The following is a 25,925-nucleotide window of genomic DNA, read 5'->3' as shown; positions in this document are numbered from 1 at the left end:
CACCACAATGAAAGCACCTGTAGAGCGGGTAAAGGACCAGGGGGGCCCCCAAGGTAGACTACAGTTAGATCAATCTGTCCCCGCTAATGGTAATCCGGATATTGAGTTGGCTCAAATGACTTTGTTGGAGACAATTCATCAGGAAATTATTGCCCATAGGGAGGAGACACGACAAGAAAATCGGAAATCACAGGCTGCGATGAGGAAAAGGAGGGGTGTTGTTAGAAAGCTATCCAAGGCATGTGAGAACACTGGCGATAGAGTCTCTAACCTTGAGGATAGAATTGTGTCTACTGAGGCGGAAGTGGAGGTGGCGGTAGCTAAGGTGAACGCTCAAAGCTCTCAGGTTATTGATATACAATGGAAGCTAGAGGAGATGAAGAACAGGCTCCGCCGGAATAATTTGAGGGTCCTGGGAATTCCGGAGGGGGCGGAGGGGACCGATGTCAGGTCATTTATAACTAGGCATTCCCCGAGCTCGCTAGCTGGAATTGGTCCTCAGAGCTGCAGAGAGTTCACCGTACTCCGTTTAAAGTCAGCAGGAAATCGAAGGAAGGAGATAAACCCAGGGCAATTTTGATCTTCCTCGGAAATTTTATCTTGCGCCAAGCCATCTCGGATCTTGCAAGATCAAATGCTAAAAGGAATTGCGATGGGTTTCAGTTCTTTGTGAAACCAGACTTCTACCATGCGACGGTGGAGAGACGGTGGCAGCTAAGGTGTTTGATTAAACCTTTTCAGGACAAGAAACTTCAGGCTTATTTAATAAACCCGGCACAGCTGAAAATAATCAATGACGGGAAAACTGTCTTTTTCTCTTCAGAGATTAAAGCAAAGCAATACCTGGATTCCTTAGGAAGCTAGGATACTTGACTGAAAAACAGCTTGATTGGGCATATACATTTGATGATGGTCTGTTTGTGTATGGGGCTGTTAGATTTCGTTTAGAAGGCTTATTAATTTTCTATTATTAGATGGCTAGGGCAAATTGGATTAGGCTAGATTCCATGACTTGGGCGAATTAGGTTAGGTTAGTCTCCACGGTTTTTGGTTAAATATTGGGGGACCCGATTTAACCAGCCTTCACCGCACATCGCGAACCATCACATGCACAGACCAAGTCAGTGTGCTACACAGAGTAGGGAAGGTGGTGGGTGGAGGGGGGGATGGGGGAGGGTGGCGGGGTGTGTGGGTGTTTGGGGTTGGGAATGGGAGAGGGAGGGTGTTGGGGGGCAGGGCGGGGTTGAAAAATGGTAAAAGGAGAGATTGGTGCAGTATTGCTTATTGACAAAGAGCGTCAGCGAGGAAAAAGATCTCTGAACAGGTCATTGGTACAGGCTGCTTCACTCAATTTGATGGCACACATTAATATTTGCACAATGAATGTGGGGGGACTAAACGATTGGAGGAAAAGACAGAAACTAGCATATGTGGGGAAACACAATAGAATAGATCTTCTCTGCTTGCAAGAGACTCACCTCCCTTGGTCAAAGAGAAATTTACTTTTCATAAATGGATTTGAATTATTGGCCTGTACCACACAAACATCAAATATTAGGGGGGTTGCTATTTTAGGAAGGAAAAGTCTAGGAAAAGCTAGGAAAATGAAAGTAGAGAGCAATGGAAGATGGGTGATTTTGGAGATGGAGTTGGGCTTCACTATTTGTGTGGTATACGGCTCTAATGAGAACGATCCTGAAATTTATGATTTTTTAGAAACTGAGCTAGCCAACTGGTCCTCTCCTTTGGTTTTCACAGGAGATTTAAATATTTCATCTGAATGGGGTACGGGTACACTGTATCAGGGGAGGAAACCCAGAGTTTTTAAGGTGGTCCAGGCTATGATCGGATCACATGGACTACAAGATGTATGGCGAGCTAAAGAGCCCTCGAACATGGGGTACACATACTTTTCTAATCCAGCTCAGAAATATTCAAAATTGGATTATTTCTTTGTTACTGTGTCAGAAATTGAGAAAGTTAAGATCTGCAGACTTCCAAGGGTTATCTCAGATCATAACCCCCTGCTTTTAAACTACGATGTGGGAAGGTTGGAAAGATCTAAAACAAACTGGACGTTCGAAAGAAGACTGCTGGCAGACAGTAGATTTGTTGATCATTTGAATGTTTGGGTTGGAGAATTTTTCGCGGCAAATAGGTACAGTACATCCCGGGACGGGGTTTGGGAGGCTTTTAAAGCTGCCTTAAGGGGGAAACGATCAGTTGCTCTGCCAGGCTCAGCAGAGAAGATAGGGGCGAAGTAGAGAAATGAATGGTTAAGCTCGGTACTGCGGAAGAACAACATATAAAGGATATTGTTTCAGGTGGTAATAGAGAGGCTAGTCAGAGTGTGCTGCTGGCAGTCAAAGCGGCATTGCAGAAAGAGGTTACGCAGAAGGCGATTGGGGAGTATCAATCTTCGAGGAAAAAAAGATATGAAACTGGAGAGCAAGCTGGCAGAGCACTTGCCCTTCGATTAAGACAGGAAAGATCAAAGAACGCGATCGTAGGTTTAGAAGAGGAAGGGACACTATATACTGAGGTAAAGGATGTTCGGAGGTGTTCAAAAACTTCTATCAGAAATTATATGGGGAGGACGTGTCTGATGATGGCCAGGCGGAGGTGTGTATTGATAGGGGCCCCTGTTTGGATGATGCAACAAGAGCAGCCCTCGATAAAGATATTACGTTTGAGGAAGTTTTATCTGCCCTGCGAGAGCTAGCGCCAGGGAAAGCATCGGGCCCTGACGGGCTCCCCTCGGAGGTGTATAAAGTAATCGAACGCGAGATTGTTCCTCTATTAGTAGATCTATTTAATGGGATATTATATTCGGGGGTTGTCCCGGACTCGTGGAAAGAAACTAATGTTATAGTCTTCCACAAGAAAGGGAAACCAGCTGAGAAACCAGGGTCGTACCGGCCAATATCTCTAATAAACGCCGATACTAAACTTTATTCAAAGATCTGGGCAAAAAGGAAGGGCAGGATCATCGGTGGTCTCGTCTCCTCATGGCAACATGGCTTCGTCCCTGGGCGCAGCACTACGGATCACACCTGTAGAGCTATAACTTTGTTCGACGCCCAGGAAGCAGTGGGGGGCGGGATGGCCATGATCCTGCTCGATGCAGAGAAAGCTTTTGACCGGGTGGGGTGGAGCTTCCTCTGGGGTATTTTAGCAGGGAGAGGCTTCGGACCGAATGTCATCAGAGCTATCAAAGCTATGTATATGGATCCAGTGGCAAGAATTACGGTAATGGGGAAGAAGTCAGATGAGTTTAAAATAAGCAGAGGGACGCGCCAGGGATGTCCCTGCTCCCCCATCCTTTTTTCTTTATACATCGACCCTTTTATTCAGAAAATATTAGAATGCCCCAGAATTTCTCCAGTGATTTTTAATGGTTATGTGATTAAGATTTTAGCCTACGTGATGATCTGGCGGTTATCACGACGAACCCGCAGCAGGCACTCCCGGAGTTGGTACAGATGGCTAAAGTTTTTGGAAAAAGCTCTGGATACCTTTTGAACGGATCTAAAACCCAGATAATATGTACGAAGAATATATTGAAATCCGATTCAAGATATGTTGATTCTGCTGTATATTTAGGGGTAAAGATCAATGCTTCAGTGGGTAGGATTGTGGAAGAGAATTACCCCCCCCCCTAATTAAATCTATAGAGGCTGAACTGAAAAGGATAGATGTTCTCCATCTTTCTCTAGTTGGGAGGGTTAATGCGTTAAAAATGTTGATGTTTCCCAGAGTACTCTACTTGTTTAGAGCCATTCCTCTATTTATTGATGGGAAAATTCTGAAACAACTGGAGTCTGTTTTTATTAGGTTCATATGGCAGTATGGCAAGTTTAGACGATCAACAAGCCTTATGTCTTTGCCGAGGGAAAGGGGTGGGATGGCACTCCCCAATCTGAGATTGTATCATTGGTCCTGTCTCCTGATCCAGATGTCTATCCTGTTCCAATCTGACACTGCCTCAGGTAGAGGAATTGGTAATCCAGACAGCCAGGGCCCCCCTCCAATTTTCAAACTGTTGTTGGGGGGGAAAGCAACGGGTCTCTTGTTATCAGAATTGGAGTATAGGTTCTATAAGAAGGCTCGATTTAAGATCTTGCTTGGGGCATGGCAGGTCTGGAAAGCAATTTTAAAAAATGTTCAAGTCCCTAAAATCAACCCCTCTCTTCTTCTGGAAAACTCGAGTCTTTTTCCTCAGTTAAGAAATGATAGGAATCTACAAGTATGGAAGAGTCTAGGGGTTAAGACTATTGGAGATTTAATGGAAGGAGACAAGATAATCAGCTTTGAGGATATGCAGAGGAGGTACGGCCTGCCTGTAAATCAGTGGCTTATTTATGGTCAAATTTCGCGCATTATACAGGCCTATAGGCCAAGACTGAAGCCCCTGATAGATTTCCCAGTGATAGAGGCCTTGGGTAAAGAACCCAGGAAGATTAAAGTGGTTTATAACCTTCTGGTTTCTAGAATACAGGATGATGTAGGAAAAGTTGAAAGTGATAGGGCAATTAAATTGGGAAACCTGGGTGTTGATCTGGATCTTGCACTGTATTTAAATAAAAAGATCTTTCGGGCTTCGAATTTATGGGCTCAGCATTTTAAAACAGTTTTTAATCTGTACCATACGCCGGCTAAATTATTTGCTTGGGGTGTTAGGAACGATGATTGCTGCCCGAGATGTAATAAGGGGCAAGCTGATTTATTACATATGTTCTATACCTGTGAGCGGCTGGTCCCAGTTCTGGATGCAATTAGGAAATTTTGGGAGGGGCTGCTAGGTCACAAGATCGATCTATCCCCAACACTGATGCTATTTGGCTCCGATTCTAAATTGGTTTTGACAGAGGATGAGGCCGCTTTGTTTTTTATGTTGGTTGCCGTGCTCAGAATTCTGATCTCGGCTGATTGGAAGGATGTTACAGCCCCCTCTTATCAAATGTGGATCTCTAGATTTCTAGGTATATATAATATTGAGTCCTGTCTCTACGATCTAAAAGGTGTTAAAAAACGAGAGATGGGAAGACGCCTTTGGGCCCCGGTCAAGAAATGGCTGGAGGACAGAATATGAACCTGATATGTATTGTACTGTCATATTTATTGAAAGCTCATCTGTATTTTTTACCCCCACACCATGTAATGTGTTTTATAAGCTGTTTATACTTGAATGATTATTTATTTGTATCAGATGTTCTTATACCTCGAATGTGTTTAATGAATTTTTGTTTTGCTGCACCATGAACTACAATTAAAAATAAAAAATAAATAAAAAAGATAAGTGCTGAAAATACGGCTTTAGACGACTGTTTATTTTTGTATAGTCTGGGACATCAAAAAAATGAGCTGGCAACTCCGATCATAAAACTGGAAGTTTGTTGCAGGATCGGCACATTATTTATTTCCTTCACCCTCGATCCCTGATTAATGCCATAATAGCAATAGTTTAACTTGTATCTGAAACCCTACGCCGCTGTCAATAACATGCTGAGGTACTTCAAGTGTCTGGGAATGCACCCTTCATTCAGACAACTCACTCCTCATTCTCGCCCTTCATTTTTACGCTCACCCTGGACTCGCAGCGATCACAATGTACTCACACCATTCACCCGCTCACCCTGCACTCACAGTGATCACTCTGCACTCACAATGCACTTGTGCTATTCACCCTGTGCCTTACCCTGCAGTGCCACGAGCACACCACTCACCCTGCACTCATGTGACACTTCACTCACCTGTCCCCCTCATTGCTCAATCTGCAATCTCACTCAAACAAGCCCATCACTAACCATGCATTCATTCGTCCCACTCTGCTCTTACATCTGCACCCAAATTCATATGATCGCCTCACTCACTCTGCAGTCACTCCTCTTACCCTACCACCCTACTTCTGCCACCCACACAGCACAGAGGGTTAATGTGCCTGCTACAATGAATGTGTACCATGCAGATCACAGAACTGAGTGTGAGTAAACTATGAGTAGCGCTATAAAAAAATGAAATGTTTGTCAGAAAGGTGATATAGAGATGAAGTTCATTGTTGGCTATCTGGCGAATAAACTAAAACTGTCTAGAGGCTCAAGACCTTCTCGGAATGCGGAAAAGTTTCTTCTTGAACCCCCCCCCTTCAAAAGAGAAAAACTGTTGGCACAATCGTTCTCAGGTAATGCGGTGAGAACCTGGAACTCGCTTTCTCCTTCGCTCCGTGCCATCACCTCCATCCAGATCTTCAAAGCTGACCTCAAATCTCTTTTATTCCAAAGACACTTTCAGAACTAATTCCCTCCTTCTCAGACCCTGCCAGGAAGTTCTTTAGTCATTGTAAATTTGTCACATATGTTTATATTTTTGCTTATACATCCTGTGCTTGCTGTGTTTGAAATTGTGTTCCTTTTGCCGGCGTTGTTTTGATTCTATGGCCTTGTATTGTTCGCCAGGAAGTTCTTTAGTCATTGTAAAATTTGTCATATTTATTCTTACTTTTGCTTATACAGTCTGTTCTTGCTATTTTTGTTTGTTCTATTCCTGCAACAGTTCTCTCGTGTAACGTAACTGGTTCTATTGTACAGTGCTCTGACACCTTCGGGTAAAGTCCGCGCTTTATAAAAATGCATTAAATAAAAAAAAAAAAAAAAATGGGGGAGGGGGCGCCAAAAAAGACTGTTGCACCATGTGCAACCAGTGCTAGGGCCAGCCCTGACAAGAAGTGTTAGCCCCAGCAACCCCCCCCCCCCCCAATTTCAATCTGTCACAAGCATTCTAACACACAAAGTAAATACCCCCAACTTACATTCTAACTATGACATCATGACCTTCCATTATAATTCACAGGCCAAAACAACTGCACATTGAGACCGTCCACACCCGTGCGCCGTGAGAGTGGAATTCCACATCTGTCGTGCGAGCAGCTCTATTGTCACTATTACCTTTACTACCTCATGTATTTTGGTTGCTCACAATCTTTACTCAAGTATTTTGTTTGCTCACGATTGTCACTATTACCTTTACTACCTCATGTATTTTTGGTTGCTCACAGTTTTTACTACCTCATGTATTTTGTTTGCTCACAATTGTCACTATTACCTTATGTAAGTAACCTATGTTTTTGCAATCTGTTCTTTTGTAATGTTTCTCATTATGTTTAATTTCTGTTCCTAATTGTGAAGCGCTCTGACGCCTTCGGGTAAAGTCCGCGCTATATAAAAATGCATAAATAAATAAATAAATAAAATAAAAGCTCACACTGACCGTTTCAGAAATGTAACTACGCCCGTTAGCGCTCGTGCCTTTTGATACCGATAGGGACAAGGAGAAAACGCATGTGCTTGCTGAAGGCGATGTGGATGTATCGGGAAACGGCACGGTACCCTTCCCAAAGCACAGCATGCTCCCTGGCACCGAGGCCAACCCCTGCACAGATAGATACCACACCCCTCCTTCCAACTCAGGAGCGGGCCCAGAAGCAGCTCCCTTTAGTACCGTGCAATATCACAACAGTAACACGGCATTTAATCTATCCGAAGGTCCCTTAGCCCCCACCCATCCCAACTAATGCCAATCAAAGTACACTGCTGCAGGGTAGGGAGATCACAAATACAAATTTCCAGACAGTTCATAGTGCGCTTGCGTACAATCATACGCGTGCGTACACGAGACGACAAGCAGACGGAGTACCTTCGCCAATCAGAAGGAATGTTTTCATAAATTGACCAATAGAAAAGCAGCATTCATTTACAGCCCACCAATAAGGAGGAGAATGATATTTTAAATAGTGCGGACTCCCAGTGTTTGTATGCGTTATACCCTTGAGGTTTTCCAGTTCGGTATTGAAGGTAAGTGCCGCTAAGTCGGAGCGCTAGTCATGAGGTTTTGTTAAATTTTTCTGTCTAGCGTGATTATTTTAAGTGATAGTGATACCTAGGGGCTCCTAGAAAATATTTTAATACGCCGAGTCTGGTAATTTTGTTTTAGAGCGCTCGCGTTTAAATGTGCTATAGAGCAGTTCGTCTTGATGTCTAGAGAATCGCTGGTAGTAAGGAGGTTGGGTATTGGTGACCGGGTTCCTGCAGTTATAGCAATCGGTGGATTTGATGTTGTGACTGGGTTGACCTTTGTTGAGTATTTTAGAAGTTAGCTGGGGCTAGTGAAACGTCGGTTGTAGTTATGTATAGTAGCTTAACCAAATGAGGTCAACACTGGCACTGATCAGAGACGTTGATTCGCGTCAAATTTTACAGTTTGTATAGTATCACGCATGTTTGGTGTCTTGTTACTAACCGAAGCGGAGTCTTATGGTGTTAACCTTAGTTAAACGTTTGTAAAGTGGACACCTCTATTTTCATGTTTAGCTTTGCGGTTTATGTTGTACGTGTGCATCTTGTGAGGTCGTTATAGAATTAGGAGTCCACGAAATCATGAAAGAATTGTAAGGTGTTAGAATAGGAATGTGTAAGTGGTTCTAGTTTGACAGTATGTCAGTTGCTGCTAGGATCTTACTTGTTCTAGAGGTGCACTTTGTGTAACTATTACGCTTTCTTTGAGCAAGATTTGCAGAGTGTTACTCGCATCATATCGGGGATGGGTTGTGTCTATTCATTTCAGTTTGAAGACACCAACGTAGACATTGAAACGGGTCCCTTTTGGGTCCTATATTTGTCTGTAATTGTACTGGCAAAAAACACTGATCCATCTGCTGTATAATACATTTAAACCGTTAAAGTAATCCATGCCATTGATACATTTTCTGTTTATATTTCACATTTTACTTAGTCTTGCATGCGATCAAAGTGTAGCTATTTCCAGGCTGTCTTTTCTTTTTTCTCGTGTTGTATATTACTCTGGCACAGAGCATACTTTCAATTGTCACCCCGAGGAGTTTAAAATGGACCGCAGTTGAAAGCCCTGGAGTTGAGGCCGAAGGCAGTCAAAGTTTCTCCCAATGCTGGTCTGTGGGTAAAAAAGTGTTCAGAAAGCATGATCATCCAATTCTTGGTCTCTGCTGCATGCACAGGGCAAAATTGGTCGCATATTCAAGTTACAGTTGTGATTCTGTGCAAGTGTGTACGAAGGAGGTACACAGTAGTCAAACTATTGACAGGGTGTAAAAAAAAAACTAGGTGCTTGCAGGTGAGTGGGTCCATCATTTCGGTGATGGTGAGACGAAGGAGATTCTTTCCTTAGAGGGTTCTGAAGAGGAAAGATATGTAGATGGATGAGTTGCAAAGGAAAAAGGGCACACATCTATAACATACAGTGGCCATAACCGTGATTGAGATACTCCTGACAACTTTCTCCAGGCCTCAGTAAGTCAGTCTCCATTTCAAAACGAAAACACTTTCAATCTTAATTATTTTCATAAAATGTTGTTAAACATATAACAAGCTACCAACCATTGCCCAGGGTAATAAACCTTACTGGTTTTAGATATGTCACACATCTGAATGCAAGAACAAAACTCGGAGGAAACAAAACACACTTTTTCCTCCCTTTTTTTTGTTTTCATACCACTTAAAGTCCTGGGAAACAGTGCAATTTAGTTTTTGCAATATTATGAACAGTTGGTTGTGTGCCTGCTTGTCGAAGAGATTTAAATTAAGGCATGTTGTCCTCTGACTGAAGGGAGGTTCGGTCCAAACTATGAGTGTGGGTTTGTTTACCTGCGGGCCTTATGTCAATGCTTCCTGCATGAATGCGGCAAGGTCGTCAACAAGACTGTCTTCTCCAGTTGTCTGCCGTCCGAATTCGTAAGTGCTTGCATTTCCTTGGTCTGTCAAGAGTTGAGGCTTTAGCCGATAAAAGAACACATGAGTCTGATGCATTGTGCCACTGATTGGCATAACTAGTAGTCCTGCAATCCAGTATGACACACGTTTTTAGGTGTCTCCTGCACAGAGCTTGCGCTATGCTTGTGAAATCTACTGTATTTAAAATAAATCTTAAAAGGGACTTAAGCTCTGCCCTTCTAATTTGTTTGTGTACTTGCCACTAACTACTACTTTTTAGGTTGAGTGCAGCGCACATGCCCTGCAAGGCTTCTTGTTACTGCTCTGTGTGTCTGACTCCCCACACCCCACGTATTACGTTGGCTTTTGCATATGTTTTTCAATAATGAAAGCACCCAAATGGCTAAAGGCGGGTGCGTGTCCCACCTTTTGTAATGTTCAGTCCCACAGCGTTTTGCCTGCGGGAGCAAGCAGGGGTGTGCAGGGTGGCAGCTGCATTCCTCGTGGGTCAGGTTACTATCTACTTGTTCTATTCTAACATGCAGTCGTAGGTTTAGAAGTTAGGTGGTGGTGGTGGTGACAGCTCTTTCTCTTCTCTTCGCAAGCCTCGCCCACAAACTTTTCCAGTCTCCAATGTTTTAGGAATACACACCCCCTCAAAGACTTGCCTGTATAGCATAGCGGGGAGGGAGGAAAAGCACTGCCACATCTCACGCCTGCTCTTTTAGGGATAGCTTGGGCAACCCCCCTTCACAATAAATATATTAACCAGTAGCTGCCAGTCTGCTCGCTACCCTTCTGCCAGGATTCTAATGTTAGGAGGCTGATTCCCAGCTGTGGCGAGAGCAACAGCCACTGATACCAAATTAAAAGTATGTACTATACCACGTTTTCTAATGTTGGCAACTGAGAGATGGTTGCGAGTGGCAAAGAGAAAGCAGTGCATCAGGGTTATGCACCTGGCCCCAGAACAGGTCTGTGCAGGACAGAGGCAGAGTGGTCTGCTTCCATTGCGTGAGCCTGACCATCCCAGATAGGCAGCAATATGTCAGAGCCAGACACTGTAAGGGAATACACAAAAGCTGCACCCTGACATGAGGGGTCTGGACCCGGACGGATTCCGGATGGCGGTTGCACCAGGGCATACAAACTAAAGTGTGTAGATTCCAGCAGGGGTCGGAACATTGCAAGTGTTTACTGCAGAGAAATACAGCAATTCTAGCATTAAACATGTTTCACTCCTGCTATATAGTGAATATACTTGTAGGTATGCAGAGCTGACATTGCCTTTCCATGTAAACATGCACTGCATACTTCTGTGGAGAAGTGTGGCTCAGTGGTTAGAGGCGGCAGACCCGGAAGCTGAGATCAGCCGTGGACCAGGGTTCGATTCCCCGCCTCGGCGGGTCTCGGGCTCAAAAATTCCACGGACTCGACAATTCTCGCTCCGGTGCCTACTCGACTCACGGGGTCACACTCTGCGACTCTGGGCAATAGCTTGCTTAATCTCCACTTCGGCCCCTCGCGGCGGGATGCCTGGCTTTCACCTTGTGAATACCCTGCCGGAGTATCTCTCACAGGGGAATACCAGGACGGGTTCCCTAAGCAAGCGCCTTGAGACCCCTGGGTGAAATGTGCGCTATATAAATCGAAATACATTTACATTTACATTTACATACCATTTATTTGGATTACGGCTTAAGCTTCGTATGGGGGCTCTTAGTACATTTCAGCAGTGTTTGGGATGGTGCTTGTTCTTTAAAGTGCAAGATTTTTCAAAGAGACAGTGAGCACTTTTCGTTAAAGCATGCATTTCAGTTCAAGAGGGCCGGCACTTGTCTAAAGGACTTGTTAGATTTGGGGGTCTCTAGTTGGCAGAGGTAGGTACTTTGACCAAATAGGGACCCTTGCGTCTAGTCGGGGTAAGAGGATACACTCCTAAAATAACCCCTGCTCACCCCCATGGTAGCTTGGCACGAGCAGACGGGCTTATTTCGGAGGCAGTGTGTAAAGCATTTGTGAACACATACAGTAACCCAGTGACAACACTACAGATGGACACCACACAAGTTGTAGTATAAAAATAAGTATTTTTATATAGACTAACACAAGACCACAAACGACAAATCCACAATACTGTACTTAAAATGGTAGCAATAGCTTAGTTCTCTTTAAATGCGACACTTTGAGTTTAATGTACCTTTGGATGCACAACGCTATACAACAAAAGTGTTGCAGGGAAGGTGATCCGTCGGTTCCTTACACACGAACGGTGATGCGTCGGGTCCCTACTGCTGCGTAGGGGATGCGTCGGTTCTTCGCGTGGGGAGGTGATGTGCCATCTTACTGCGCCTCCGTGGCGATGCGACCAGCAGCGCCGTGATGCAATGAAGATCCGGTGCAATGAAACCAAATGGCGTTGTCTTATTGATGCGACCACTATGCACGCACGCCAGCCGTGCGGCGACTCAATTAATCTTCTGAGCCGCGACAGGCCCTGCGACATGCTTCTCCGGTTATGCGATGGCGTCTGCTCCTACGGCAATACTTCTCCTGTGATGCGAGGCACTTTGGGTGGTGCGATGGCAGCACACTTCTCCATTGATGCGACGGCGACACTCTTCTCCGGTGATTCGACAACGGCTGCAGCGGTGACATGCTTCTTCGTCTTGAGTCGCGCTGCCAGCGACTCAGTCTCTCTGGTCCCGCTCAAGAGCAGTCACTTCAATTCCCAGCAAGGGATGGCAGGAGACCTGGGTGGTGAAGTCTTGTCCCTGAGACTTTAGCAGGAGGCAAGCTATATCTCACGCCCTTGGAGATCCCTTACAAATTGATTTTGAAAGTAGCACAAAGTCCTTTCTCCTTTCTTTGGCAGTCAGGCAATCACTGCAGGCCAATCCCCCCAAACAGCACTCCGTTTAGGGATAGTCTCCTCCTCAGTTTCTCTCGTTCCTCTCCTCAGCAAAGGTTCTTGTTTCCCAAAAGTGATGTAAAGTTATTTGATCTGGGGCCCAATATTTATACTAGCAAATCCTTTGCTGAAGGCAGAGGGTCCTGGAGCACTTTGTTGACAAGACTCCTTTCCTTTCACAGTGTGGGCCAGGGACATCAGACACCACAGAAGGTGGAGCCAGCATTGTGGAAGGCAGGCACAGCCCTATTCAGGTGCACTCCTCCCATCCATCTACATGCAGATAGCTCTAGTCAGCTGTGTACTGACTCGCTGTCTCCTGGAATCCCCTAGCCCGTCACTCAAACTCCGACAAAGGAATACACAACATAGCAGAGGCAGTATTGGAAAGTTAGGCAAGAAAATAACCTACTTTCTAAAAGTGGTATTTTCAAACCACCTTCACTAAAATATTTATTTGATCATTCTGAGTTTAGGCATTCTAAACAGTAATTTCTACCTAGTTCCCTGAGTCAGATAGGATATAAGATGTGATAATCAAACTGACCCTTTCTGGCCTATGGGGAACAGGTAGCCTTACAATAGTGAAACACAAAAATGGCTGTAATTCACTATTGGGGCGTGCGCCACACACACACCAGGACGTCCTACCTTTTACCTACAATGTACCTTGCCCATGGGCGTACCATAGGGGTGACTAATATGCAGAAAAGTGAAGGTTTAGGGACTAGCAAGTGGGTGCACTTGCCCAGTCAACATGGCAGTACCAGACTGCACACAGGCTCTGCAACGGCAGACCTGAGACACTTTTACAGGCTGCTTCTGTGGGTGGCACAACCCGTGCTGCAAGCCCACCAGCAGAATTTGATTTACAAGCCCCCGGCACACTCACTACACTGTACTAGGGTCTGACAAGTAAACCAAACCAGCCAATCATGGCATCACTAATCCGTATATCAATTTACCATAGGGAGAGCACATGCACTTTAGCACTGATCAGCAGTGGTAAAGTGTCCAGAGTCGTAAAACAGTCAACAACGGTCAGAAATACAGGCAGAAGGCAAAAAGATCAGGGATGACCCTGCAAAAAGGGCCAAGTCCAACAGGACTGTAATGCATTTTCATTCAAAAGGGCCAAAGGCCTGCAATACATTTCAATACTAGAGGGGCTGCAGTACATTTTCAGTGCAAGGGTACCTGCCCTTCTCTAGAGGACTGTAATACATTACAATGAAAAGGGGCCTACACTTCTCTAAAGGAATACATTTCAATGAAAGACTGTCTGACTTATCTAATGGCCTTCATGGACCAATGCACACTATAAGTCACATTAAGTACTCAAATACATGTCTAAATAAGTGTCCACACATATATAAAGAACCAGAGTCCATTTCAGGAATTGCTGTGGCAGAGTGTTAATTGAAAGAGAAATGCAGCTGAAGAACAAGATTGTGGGAAAGATGAGCTTAGATATACCCCGTGCCCAAAACACTGCTGTAGAAAAGTGTCCTTATGAACTGTCAACTTATGTGGATGTACAATAGTTAAGGGATGTACTCCTTCATGACGTAATCCTTGCCCTAAGGCATCACTTGGAAATACTAAGCGGTGTCAGCCCACTTGTATAAGATCTTGTTTCTGCATATCTGACATGCCATTGCACAAATAAATCCTCATGCAAACTGGACTCTGCACTGTACTCCACACATCCTGAACTTGACCCTACAACACAGAAATTAAGGGTTAAAGTCACTTTTTCCTTCCTTATCTGGTAGTTGTGCAATATACAGGGTGCCTGCCTTTAGCCACCATGCATGCTCTTTGGCATAGAGCATAGTCCCTGCTTTTGGGACACAGCTCCTGGCATGCAGCACTTCACCAGCACTAGCTTCCCCAGGCCCTGTACTCCATGTGAGATTGGTTCCATGTGTAAGAGCAGGGCCGAGGCGCAAGGCCTGAATAATGCGAAGCCTCGTGCACAAGGCTGGGCTTGTGATCTCTTCTGAAGCTCATGCATTCTTCCTCGTTTCACCGCCCTTTCTTCACTACTTTGCAGATAGAAGCAATTGTGGAAAGTTCAACAGAAATCCCTCCCACCTCCTCTAGTAACTGTGCCCCTGCTGGGAGAGTCCAAGGAAGTACTGCTGTCCACTATCAGCCCTGCAGAAAAGTTCCACTGTACGGCAGCATGTGCCATGGTAATTTTAGTAACTTTTTGGTACTGTTTTGGCTAAACTTTTTTGTGTCAAATTCTGCAGATTATGCAGCAGATGATGAATTGTGGCAATTGCGCCAAATCCATATATATGCAAAAATCACCACACTCAAAATCACATAATTCAAGTGGCCCTGACTCTAGATGGCTTCTTATGTCTTGAGTGCTCGATCTTTTACTAAGCATCTGTTGAGCAAGTTCAGTTACCAAATTAACATCTGGTTATTTTGCAGACCAGTATTCAAGCAGGATTTTCGAATTCATACCTGATGTGATGCTCTTATTAGATTGATCAAAATCCATTGTTCCAAATAATGGGTCACACATCAACCCAGTATTCCTAATTCAAGTTTTAAAGAACAGTACATAATGCAATATTTGGCAACAACCCAGCTACTTTTCTAATGCGTCATGACTTTGCTTGTGTTTTTTACCCTGTGCAGTGCCTCGGTGCCTTTTGACTAGGTTGGTGCAATACTCGCCACATAATATGTAGCTAAAGGACAGCATTTTCTCAGATTGCACATGTTGTTGAGGTTCTACTGTTTATATAAGTACACGACCGATTTGAAAGGCTGTTTATGGGGCTCTGAGCTAGTTCTGCTGTGCCAGTTTTGGCCTGGTTTCCCATTACCCATGCTATGATAGTGGTTGGATGCACTGCTGTAGTGTCCTTCAGAGGGTCAGACCATTTACCTATATGTTCTGTGGCATTAGTTAAACTTTTAAACATTTCTCACTAAATATCGACTAAAAAAACAAACTTCTACCTCTATCCAAAGAGGATGTGAGCATGAGCAATTCCCCTGGTGCATATGTGCTGCTTTGCTAAATACTTATAAGTTACCCAAGGCAAGACCTATTGGCTATGCCAATGCTTGTTCCTATTGCATACTGTTTCCTGTTCACGTTTTTTTTTCTTATCCATGTCCCAAGTTCTTGTGTGTTCGGCTTTGGTGGAACTTCATTTCAGATGCGCAAGCGTGTCGGTGCCCGTGCTTGTCCCCTTCTCTCATGACTTCTTCTCCATGCACAGCAGCTTGTTTAGCTGAAGAGATTGATTTGCCCAGAATCAGGCTGTTAAAGTCTCAGCAGGACTCTAATCTGCTTTCCCAGTCGACATCTCTGGCCATAATTCACCCTTTTGGTCTCAGATAAACAGACTTCAAACATGGAATTGTAATGTAATAGGTGAACTAAAAACCTGCCACAGTAAATAGGTTGAACAGGATTTGTATGGAAAGTTAAAATATGGAAAGTTAAAATAATCCCACTGTCACCATGTGACTTTTCTCGTAAGTGCTGCACTATAAAAGTGGTTACTTGGCCGCAAGCACTGTGGTGCATTTGTTCCGTCTCAGCTGGAGACGGAGCATGTGCTGTCTCAGACCTGCTGTGTCTAAATTTTGTAGTCTTCAGCCCCCAAAAGCTTACCATTTGCAACGCCCTCGTCTCTCATATTTTTTTCCTCCCCGTTTGTCCATTGCATGCATTTGTTAAGCCTCTTACTGTGTTCCCTCTTCCTGAGAACGGGGACAAGCACACTTTCCTCCACGATCTTTTTATGACCATTTTAGAAACTTCTTTTGGTCTTGCTTGAGGAGCCTTTCTCAGGAGCACTGTTTTCATTCACTCAAGCACCCTTTTAACAAATGTTTTATTAGCCAGTCCTGCTTTTCGTTTGCTCAGTCAGTCATTGGCTGTGTGTTGGGAAGGGGGGGGGGGGGGGGGGCAACTGGTCATGGCGGTGGCATGGTTTCACTGTGCGAGTCATGCACTGCTTATTGTATTGCACTGAGAAAAGAAACTTGAGTGCTGTATCGGCTTCTCGAGCCCCAGTCGCTCTTCACGTCCACTCTGCCACTAATTGCTAATTCTCTTAGAACCGAAGATTGGGTCTGGTTGCGCCCCTGCGACTAGTTCCTCCCACCCCCCCATTAAGAAAGCATAACTTTTCCTTAGACTATGCTACAGGTTGATAAAGCTACTGCTGTCGTTTGCTTTTTAGGTCTCGCCTGTCGATGCGCATGCGCATCGAGCAAGGCGAGAGTATTGCGAGTTATCCACTCTTTATCCACACTGCAAGGAATCGTGGCGATTCCTTGCAGTGCCCGTGACTTTTAAGGTCAATGCGCATGCGCATTAAGCTTATGCGCATGCGCATTGACCTTAAAAGTCACGGGCGCGTGCATGTCCGTCTTTGTTTACCGTGTCGCATTTCTCCTCCCCCCTCCCCTCTCTTCCCTTCGGCTTGTTTGTTGATTTGACCCGCTCCGCCCCCTCCCCTTCCCACCGTGTCGCATTTCTCCTCCCCCCGCCCCTCTCTTCCCTCCGGCTTCGTTTTTTTTTTTTTTGTTTATTTTACCCGCCGTGTCTCCGATCCTTTCGCTTGTTTATTTGAATGAGCGTTTCCCTGGCTTAGAGCGGCACCCAATTCATGGGTGCCTTACTTTAATGTATACAGATGCTTGCTCTCCTCCCTTTGTGAGTGTTTCTCTGGCTCAGGCAAGCATGCTGCTGGCTTTCACGTTCCTGTAGCTGTACCCTTTACATCCGTGTTCCTAACCTTACTGCTTCAGACTATTAAGCCACCTTCACACCACCAGCCCCCTTTAGCAGCCCACGCATGCTCCTCCGCACAGAGGTTCCAATCACAGTAACTGCATGCCACAGCTTCTTCGTAACTAACGTCCTCCTGTGCCGTGAACCTCAGAGAACGAACAAGAAAGAGGTTACTGGAGGTTCTTTCAGTGGGTACACACTCTCCCTGAAATCTCAGCTGAGGGGCACCGACAGCGAAACTGGTTAATGCAATCTAGTAGCACAATTAGGGGAGTGATGATCATTTTTATGTGTTGATACATTTTAATTATTCAATGAAAGTTTTACTGCATTTTTTTTTTTGTTGGGTAGCTTCATCATTAACAATGGCGGCGCGTGCCTTTATTCATCTTTAATAATGGCGGTAGCATGCCTTTCTTTTGTTCTGCGCGGCTCGCCCATCTCTTTATTTACTTTGCTGTCATTCAGAAGCTGTCAGTGGTGGCCGCTGTTCAACAGCCTGTTGCGTTTTTGCGGTCACAGGAAACAAAGTTCCAAAACGTTCCTGGGGCCGTAATCGAAAAATGTCATGTCAGCATTAGGAATAGGCGTGGCAGAAAGCAGCATAGCTTTTTCACACCGCCTACAATGTCTCCAGCCTTATATCTGCTTTATTCGCTACAATCAGCAAGTCATGAATATTTGTTGGGCGAAGCGACATTTAACGCTTTGCAGTGAGTTATAGTGCGTGTGCATTTACACATGGGGAAGGGGGTTGTTAAGCGCCTGCTGCACAAAACATTGCTCTAGGAGCGCTGCGCAGCAGACAATGGAAATCCGATGGAAGTAGATAAGCACTAATCACTGGTTACATTCTCAATGGCTCCCAATGCTGATAAATAATGTTTAATATTTGTTATCAGACGCCACAGTGGAGCCGCTGCAGTTCTGTGTTCATTTCCACACAGAAAGCCGGCCCTCTTCTTTCTCTCACTAGCTCGCCTCCAACCCTCATCTCCCAATGTAATTTCATGTAATTCTTTTAGTGAACGACTTTATTACAATGATGCCAAATCCACGATAAGAAGACAAGCAGGTTTATTGCAGCACAGCTAAGGCGTCCGCCCAGGTTGATCTCCAGATGCAACTGGAGATAACTGAGTGGAATATACAGTTACAGGCACTCCATTAAGAATGTAGAACGCCATGTGAAAATACACAGAGCGCACAACAACCAGGCCTCATCAGCTGTACCTCAAAACAACCAGGACTCATCACCCCTCTCTCAACAACCAGGCCTCATCACCCCTCTCTCACAACACTCACTCTCACTCACCCTCAACCCCTCAGCCTCACCCTCACCCTCAGCCTCACCCTCAGCCTCAGCCTCACCCTCAGCCTCAGCCTCACCCTCAGCCTCACCCTCACCCTCAGCCTCACCCTCACCCTCACTCACCCTCACCCTCACTCACCCTCACCCTCACTCACCCTCACTCACCCTCACTCACCCTCACTCACCCTCACCCTCACCCTCACCCTCACCCTCACTCACCCTCACCCTCACTCACCCTCACCCTCACTCACCCTCACCCTCACTCACCCTCACCCTCACCCTCACCCTCACCCTCACTCACCCTCACCCTCACTCACCCTCACCCTCACTCACCCTCACCCTCACTCACCCTCACCCTCACTCACCCTCACCCTCACTCACCCTCACTCATTCACCCTCACTCACCCTCGACCCCTCCCCCTCGACCCCTCCCCCTCGACCCCTCCCCCTCAACCCCTCACCCTCACACTCACTCACCCTCAACCCCTCACCCTCAACCCCTCACTCACCCTCAACCCCTCACCCTCAACCCCTCACTCACCCTCACCCTCACTCACCCTCACTCACCCTCAACCCCTCACCCTCAACCCCTCACTCACCCTCACTCTCACTCACCCTCACTCAGCCTCAACTACTCCCCCTCACTCACCCAAAACCCCTCACCCTCACTCACCCTCAACCCCTCACCCTCAAACCCTCACTCACCCTCAACCCCTCACCCTCACTCACCCTCAACCCCTCACCCTCACTCACTCACCCTCAACCCCTCACCCCCTCACTCACCCTCACTCTCACTCACCCTCACTCACTCACTCACCCTCAACCCCTCACCCCCTCACTCACCCTCACTCTCACTCACCCTCACTCAGCCTCAACTACTCCCCCTCACTCACCCAAAACCCCTCACCCTCACTCACCCTCACCCTCAACACCTCACTCACCCTCACCCACCCTCACCCTCACTCCCCCTCAACACCTCACCCTCAACCTCAACCCCTCCCCCTCACTCCCCCTCAACCCCTCCCCCTCACTCCCCCTCACTCCCCCTCACTCCCCCTCACTCCCCCTCACTCCCCCTCACACTCACCCTCACACAGTGCAATAGTTCTCAGACCATTTCAGTTAGAGCTTTTAGAAATGTTTATGGCTTTTTTTATTTGTAATACTTTAGCATTGGCTACAGGAAACAAAAATGCTAAACATTGACAAAAAAACCCCATAAACAATTCTAAAAGCACTAACTCTAATGGTGCGAGACCTATTGCATTTCCAATGCTTGTTTGCATTGGGGGTAGCGCAGGGACTATACTCCGCCCACACTACATCCAGCTGCCTGATCTCCTGGTATTGGCATCCTATACCTTCACTAGATTTCCATAATACCCTAGGCAATATCGCAGGCACACTGAGGCGAAACTCCAAAGGCTTTGAGTGCAGTTAAGCAAGATGGCTGGCCTCTCTGATCCCCTCGTGTAAATGCTCTCTCCGAGGTGAATGAAAAGGCAGTCTGATTTAATGTTTTCTCGAATCGCAGCTGACTGGGCACAGGCGAGGTGCAGTGGGCAGGTGACAGTTGGGCTTCTTGGGGACTGAGCAATGCTCAGCAGCAAAGACCTGGTGGCTTAAGTGTACAAGGAGCGACCTGAAGCAGTAGAAAGAGAGCTTCTGTCAGTGCTCAGCCTGCTGCAGGTGCACATGTATACGGGCAGGCAGCATCAGCCACATGGGGCACCTCCTCCTGTCACATCAATGTCTCCAATGACAGTGTATCACTAATAAGCCCCTCTGTACCAACAGCATAAAGTTCCAAAATCACCAGAAGCCACTATACCATCTGCCCCAGCTTTGAAGACCATCTGCACAACCCTTGCTTCTCGATCTACACCTACGAATTCCATACCTCCTGTTAGCAGTCACTCCCACTAGCTAACTCGACACAGCTCCACATCGCGTATGTAGCCTACAGGGGCAGTCAACAGTGCAAGCGGAAACAGGTCAAACATGACTTCTATGCAGTCCCCAAAGTGCATCTCCTGCTGCTTTTGAAAGTCCATTTCAAGCCAACTTGATGTGCCAACTTGTCTGTTTCATTTTCAGAGACCCCCTCCCCTGCTCACATAGCAGCCCGTACACAAAATGGGCATTGTAGCTCTGTTGACCGTTGGTTATGCAGAATGTTGACTGCAAAACACACGTACACCCCAATGTCAGTAACATACGTTGTTAACCCCCGAAACCCATCTATAACTCTCTGTAAACTAGACTCTCAAATGCAACCTAAAACATCAGTAGTGAACATTCATCCTGCAGCAGGAGCTTCACTCTGCAAACCCTCCACATATTTTAATGATACCCATAAGCCTAAGGCACAAAACTGTTCTGACTCCGTAGTGTACACTGAGACCTTGGGCACCACTATTGCATCATCTCTGCATGGTTTCGGTGTTCAGGTTCTGCTGCTTGTGGCATGCAGCAGAGCACAGTTGCACATGCCATATCTCGCCTATCCCTGAGGCATACAATGGTGACTCCGGGAATAGTTGTGCCATAGCTCATTGTGCAGTCTTCAGCAAAGCACAATACAGTTGCCTCCAGGTCTTACTATAACAACCGGTAAGCGAAAATGTAATCCTTGGAGGCTTGAGTTTTTAATTTAGACTTCTGCATTCCTTATTTGTGTAATACATACCGTACACACGAATCATTGTTTTGGAAACTAGACTTTTCACATATTGCGAGACGAAACTTTGATACAAATAGATTCATTTCTAAGTGATTTCTGAATTTAAGAACCATGGTGGGATCCTAAGGGGGGGGGGGGGGGGGGAGCCAGCACCTAAAGATGGCGCAACATCGAAGGTCTTGTTTGTGGCGAGAAACTTGCCACTGGCATGGCACTGAGCTGCACACTCTCTGCCCTTATTCACTTGTACACCCATCTCTCCCTTGTAGAGTAGTGCACACCCTTTACAGTTAAGGGCTCCCCATTGAATGGGAGATCACGGTCTGCCTGTGCCGATTACTCTGCATTAGCATGTATGCTCCCCATTGCATGGATGGATGCCTATCTATATTCTGTCCCTATTGTTTGCATACTCTTCCTCCTGCATATGTAGTACTTCCAATGCTTGTTTTGTTGTGTCCTATTGACGTGGCATGTTGTTGCTCCTAGCATAATAATGCACAACACAAATGCTGGGCATGCCTTTAATAACTTTTGATGGGGTATTTGTACCAATGGTGTGCTGTGCTAGGGAGAAATATGTATTTATTCTGAAGTCATTGTTTTTTTTTTTTGTCAGTCGTTGTGTATTGTCGAGCATTGGCAAAGCAAATGAGTTTTGCCCGTGGTCTTTGATTTTCAGAGCACAGACTGCTCTACAAAGTCCTTCAGTTTCAGAAGCCCTCCTGTTTTAAAGCCATAGCTATGGATTTCAATACAGACTGGTAACACTTGCTTTCGTTCCCTTGCAGCACTGTATACTTTCTATTCTAAACCACATAAATGGCTACTTTGATCTACGTGGACCAAGAAAATGGTGGCATCCGCACAAATGGAGCATCTAAAGATCGCACAAGGTTGCCATCTACATCAAGTGAGCCTTTTAAAATATTTTGTGCACGTCTTCCTTGCATCTTTTTCCTGGAAGAATGAATAAATCTGAGTCTCCACACTACACCAGGCTAAAATTAATTTTAGCAAGATGTGAGAAGGAAGATAATACTTATGATGCCACTTGGAAATGATGTGCAGCCTATTAAGAGCAATTGATGTGCTGACTGTAGTGATTTGTTGATGCACGTGTGTTTTACCTGCATGCATTCAAATGTGACCCCCTTTGATTCAAGCTGTAGGTGTTTTGGGAATTCTTCGTGGTGCTTTGAGAATTTAATAAGTTTATTTCTGCCAGATAGCATGTAGTTTCCATTATCTAATAGTGCACTTGGATGTCAATTTGCATATTAAATTACAAATGTATGATCTGCTTTTTTTTTTTTAGCAAAAGTGTTTGCCAGGTCGCAGACGTCACATCCGAAATCTCTCGGAAAAGTCTTCAACTCTGCACCAGCAGTCAGGAAGGGTCTCAGTAATGCCAAAGTTAATGTCTGCAAATCCGCGGAAGACCTACAAGCCAAGCAAACGAAGAAACCAAAGGTTCAGCAGCCTTCTGTAAAGGTATTAAAAATCCATCCAGCATACAATTTCTTTTTTTTTTTTTTTTTTTAAATAGTCCTTTTTCAGGTATACAAGAAACTGTAAAATTTGCAATCTGTGTCCCTGCGGATATCCAAACCCAGCTATTTGGTTAACCCATGCAGTCTAGTTAAATACTGAATATCACCAAAAATGGGGCCTACAAGAGGTTTTCTGATTTGGGTGACGTAAGGGAGAGCAGGTGGAGTAACATTACATCTTCATAGAAGAGCAGTGTTGTATAGCACTCACAGAAAGCTTGCATACATTTATTTTTTTAATATATTAAAAATTCCAATTGTATTGAAAAGTTAAACCAATATTAATTGCAATTTAGGTTGACATAAATATCACTGAACACCAGTCATATCCAATGTTCTTGTATTTGGGGGGGGGGGGGGGAAGCAAATGCATGTTTTGAAATGGCTATCAAAATGTTGGCTTCAGAATCTTTCTACAGATTCCTTCACACGTGTATCTACTATAGCCATCATATCTCTAATGATCTTTAATTCACTCAGAAGTCTTCTGGCAATCTTGAATCCAAAAGTTTCGACAGCATTCTTCTTGTAGGCATATCCATTGTCAACACTTCACAAGCAACGTTGTCTTAACTGGATTGTATATAGTACAGCATTGGAAGCGGAAGGTTGGGAACAGTCTTTCGATAGGACAGTGCATTAATTGCAATAGATGGAAGTGAACTATTTGGTTTGTTGAAGATGCTAAAGAGCAGTTTCTTTGAATTGTGTAAAAGGACATTCTCATATGTAGAACGTGTTGATGGATGATTTCTGATATAATAACTTTTGATATGTTAAAGATATTCATGTCCTCTTACTAAATATTTTCAATGTGTTATGAATTGCAATTTTTAATTGGTTGCCTGCTTTCCTTGTGCTAAATCAGATAGTCACATGACCTGCTAAGGTGAACCGGAGTATGCTTTTATTAAAGTATCGTAAGTATTTGTAGATTAAACATCGAACCAGATTGCTAGCGAGACATAAATTGGGTGGAGTGGGAAGACTTCCCCGAGTCCTTTGCTCATCTTGCTGTAAAATGAAGCAAATGGCTTGTCAGACTGCTTATGATCGCTAGGCCATTGCTTCACAATGGATGTATATTGTGCTGTAAATGGTCTCTTGGTTGACCTCAGGTGAGTTCCATTAACTTGCACAAACTTTAATTCTTTTCGCAGAACTCAGCCACTCCATCTAATGCAGAAGATCCTGAAATTGAGAAATTTATTCCATATAATCCACTTGGTAAGAATTTCTACAGACATGAAGTGCAATTTTTTTGTCCCCCTCTTAATCACGTTTCTGGAGTAGATCTTCAGTTTCACTCCATTTGATTAGTTAAGCGAGTAGCAACATGGAGGCTTTATGTACATTGTCAATGTGGTGTTGCATATTTCAGCTAAACTAACCCTCTGTCACCATGTGTACTTTGTCTTAGATTTTGAGTGTTTTGATGTACCTGAAGAACACCAGCTGAGTCACTTGTGTCTGGCTGGTGTATCGCTCCAGACACTGGATATTGAAAGGCTCGACAAACCTGTCAATCTTGTGCCATCGCCTTTGAAATCCTATCCATTCACATGGGAGTCAGGTTAGTATCTCTGTAGCAGGTTCCCCTGCAAGTTTTCAGATGGTCTTTAACTTGCTTTAATGTGGGAACAGCGTCATACCCACTGTCAATCAACCACCTTGTCTACTGGCCATGTGGCGGGCACTATCTGTTTCGGACCTCAACTTTGCACAGGGCTTCTGTTCACCCCCCCAGTTGAAAATCTTGTCCTATACATGTTTAATAAGCTCAATTATCTCTAGTGCTCTGTAACCCTAAAATAATACAAATCAAATGTATGGAAACCAAATGATCTACCTTTTTGTCTACAGATATCCTGCACTCGCCTTTCTTCTGTTCGCTGGATGAAGTAACTGTTGACTTGCCGCCTTTGTGGGAAGATTGAACTTTTTACAACTTGCGTTGTATAGGAACTGTTTTGCACTCCTACTTCATTCAACTCCAATTTGTATATTACTTTTAATTTGTATATTGCTTTTTAATTTAATAAAGTCTGTCACTTTTACTTGTGTACATGGAATTATTTAATTCTTTTGGGTCCTGTGAAAAGCTTGCTCTTATGTTGGACATCTGTCGCAGCATGCAAGGAAACTATTTCGGTTTCAGCTTTTTAACCTGAGGACTAATATTCACTCCCCTCCTAAAAACAACTACATATAGATTTTAGTTTTTTGCTGTGGACCAAGAGTGTCTGAAACGCTTGTTAACGCTTCTCAGAGCTCCAAAAGAAGGGAGTTCAATTGTTATAGCTCTCACTCCAAAAGCCTGTCCTTGAAGCGCACCAGAACGTGCTCTACGTATCTGAAGCATTTGCCCTGTGTAATAGGTTTTGTTATGTATTTACCATCTTTATATCGGAATACCAGTGTTTTATGGTGAGGGGAGCCCTAGAAGGGATTGTAGGTTCTAGACTTTGGGAGTTCTTCGCCATGGGAGTAGGATCCATTCAGCTTCATGTAGCACAAAGGCCTTCCCATGCAGAGGGAGACTTCTTTGTGTATAGCAGTGTTGTAAATAGCTTCCGCCCGGCCCCGGGATTCTACAATTCCACATCCTAGTTCAAACGTGTAGCTGTTAAGACGTGTCTGATACATTTCTTGAGGATGGAAATCCGGAACTAAGAATCCTATCCAATTTCCAAGTAGTCCTTTCTTTTTCAGGAAGGGGGTAAACTAATCTCCTTTTGTATAGAATTGATACCTCTTTGAGTCTCTGAGCCATGGTGTGAAAAGCCACTGTCTAGCAACATCCCAGTGTAGGTTTTTCTAATCTCATGTACAGCATCATTCAGAACCAAATAGGTTGTGATTAAATGTCATTGACCTAAATCTCATTGGGGCTGTTCAAGTTTGAAAATTTAGACTTGTAGCTGGAGATCTAGCTGCTACTTTAACAAT

The 25,925-nt window shown here is 44.8% G+C and overlaps 1 protein-coding gene across 2 annotated transcripts; it reads left to right on the top strand.

Annotated features, from left to right (window-relative positions):
* Nucleotides 1-7,806: 7,806 nt before the first annotated feature.
* LOC144767123 (securin-like) lies at nt 7,807-25,033 on the top strand. Of its 2 annotated transcripts, XM_078650723.1 has the most exons (6): nt 7,807-7,850; nt 22,215-22,336; nt 22,742-22,917; nt 24,137-24,203; nt 24,397-24,549; nt 24,840-25,033. In XM_078650723.1, exons 2-6 carry the CDS (start codon nt 22,246-22,248, stop codon nt 24,911-24,913), a joined length of 561 nt encoding a protein of 186 aa, XP_078506849.1. In that variant the 5' UTR covers nt 7,807-7,850; nt 22,215-22,245; the 3' UTR covers nt 24,914-25,033. The 2 variants fall into 2 exon arrangements, with proteins under 2 accessions (XP_078506849.1, XP_078506848.1); XM_078650722.1 differs by lacking the exon at nt 7,807-7,850 and having other exon boundaries at nt 22,186-22,336.
* Nucleotides 25,034-25,925: the final 892 nt, after the last annotated feature.

Source organism: Lissotriton helveticus, chromosome 7, assembly GCF_964261635.1.
Source record: "Lissotriton helveticus chromosome 7, aLisHel1.1, whole genome shotgun sequence".
Lineage (NCBI taxonomy): Eukaryota > Metazoa > Chordata > Amphibia > Caudata > Salamandridae > Lissotriton > Lissotriton helveticus.
The sequence above is the reverse complement of the archived record's forward strand: the minus strand, read 5'-3'. Positions and strand labels throughout refer to the sequence as shown.

Coding starts and splice junctions, on each gene's coding strand:
- LOC144767123 (XM_078650723.1), top strand. CDS start 22,246: ATGGCTACTTTGATCTACGTGGACCAAGAAAATGGTGGCATCCGCACA. Junction 22,918..24,136: donor TTCAGCAGCCTTCTGTAAAG/GTATTAAAAATC, acceptor TTCTTTTCGCAG/AACTCAGCCACTCCATCTAA. Junction 24,550..24,839: donor TCCATTCACATGGGAGTCAG/GTTAGTATCTCT, acceptor TTTTGTCTACAG/ATATCCTGCACTCGCCTTTC.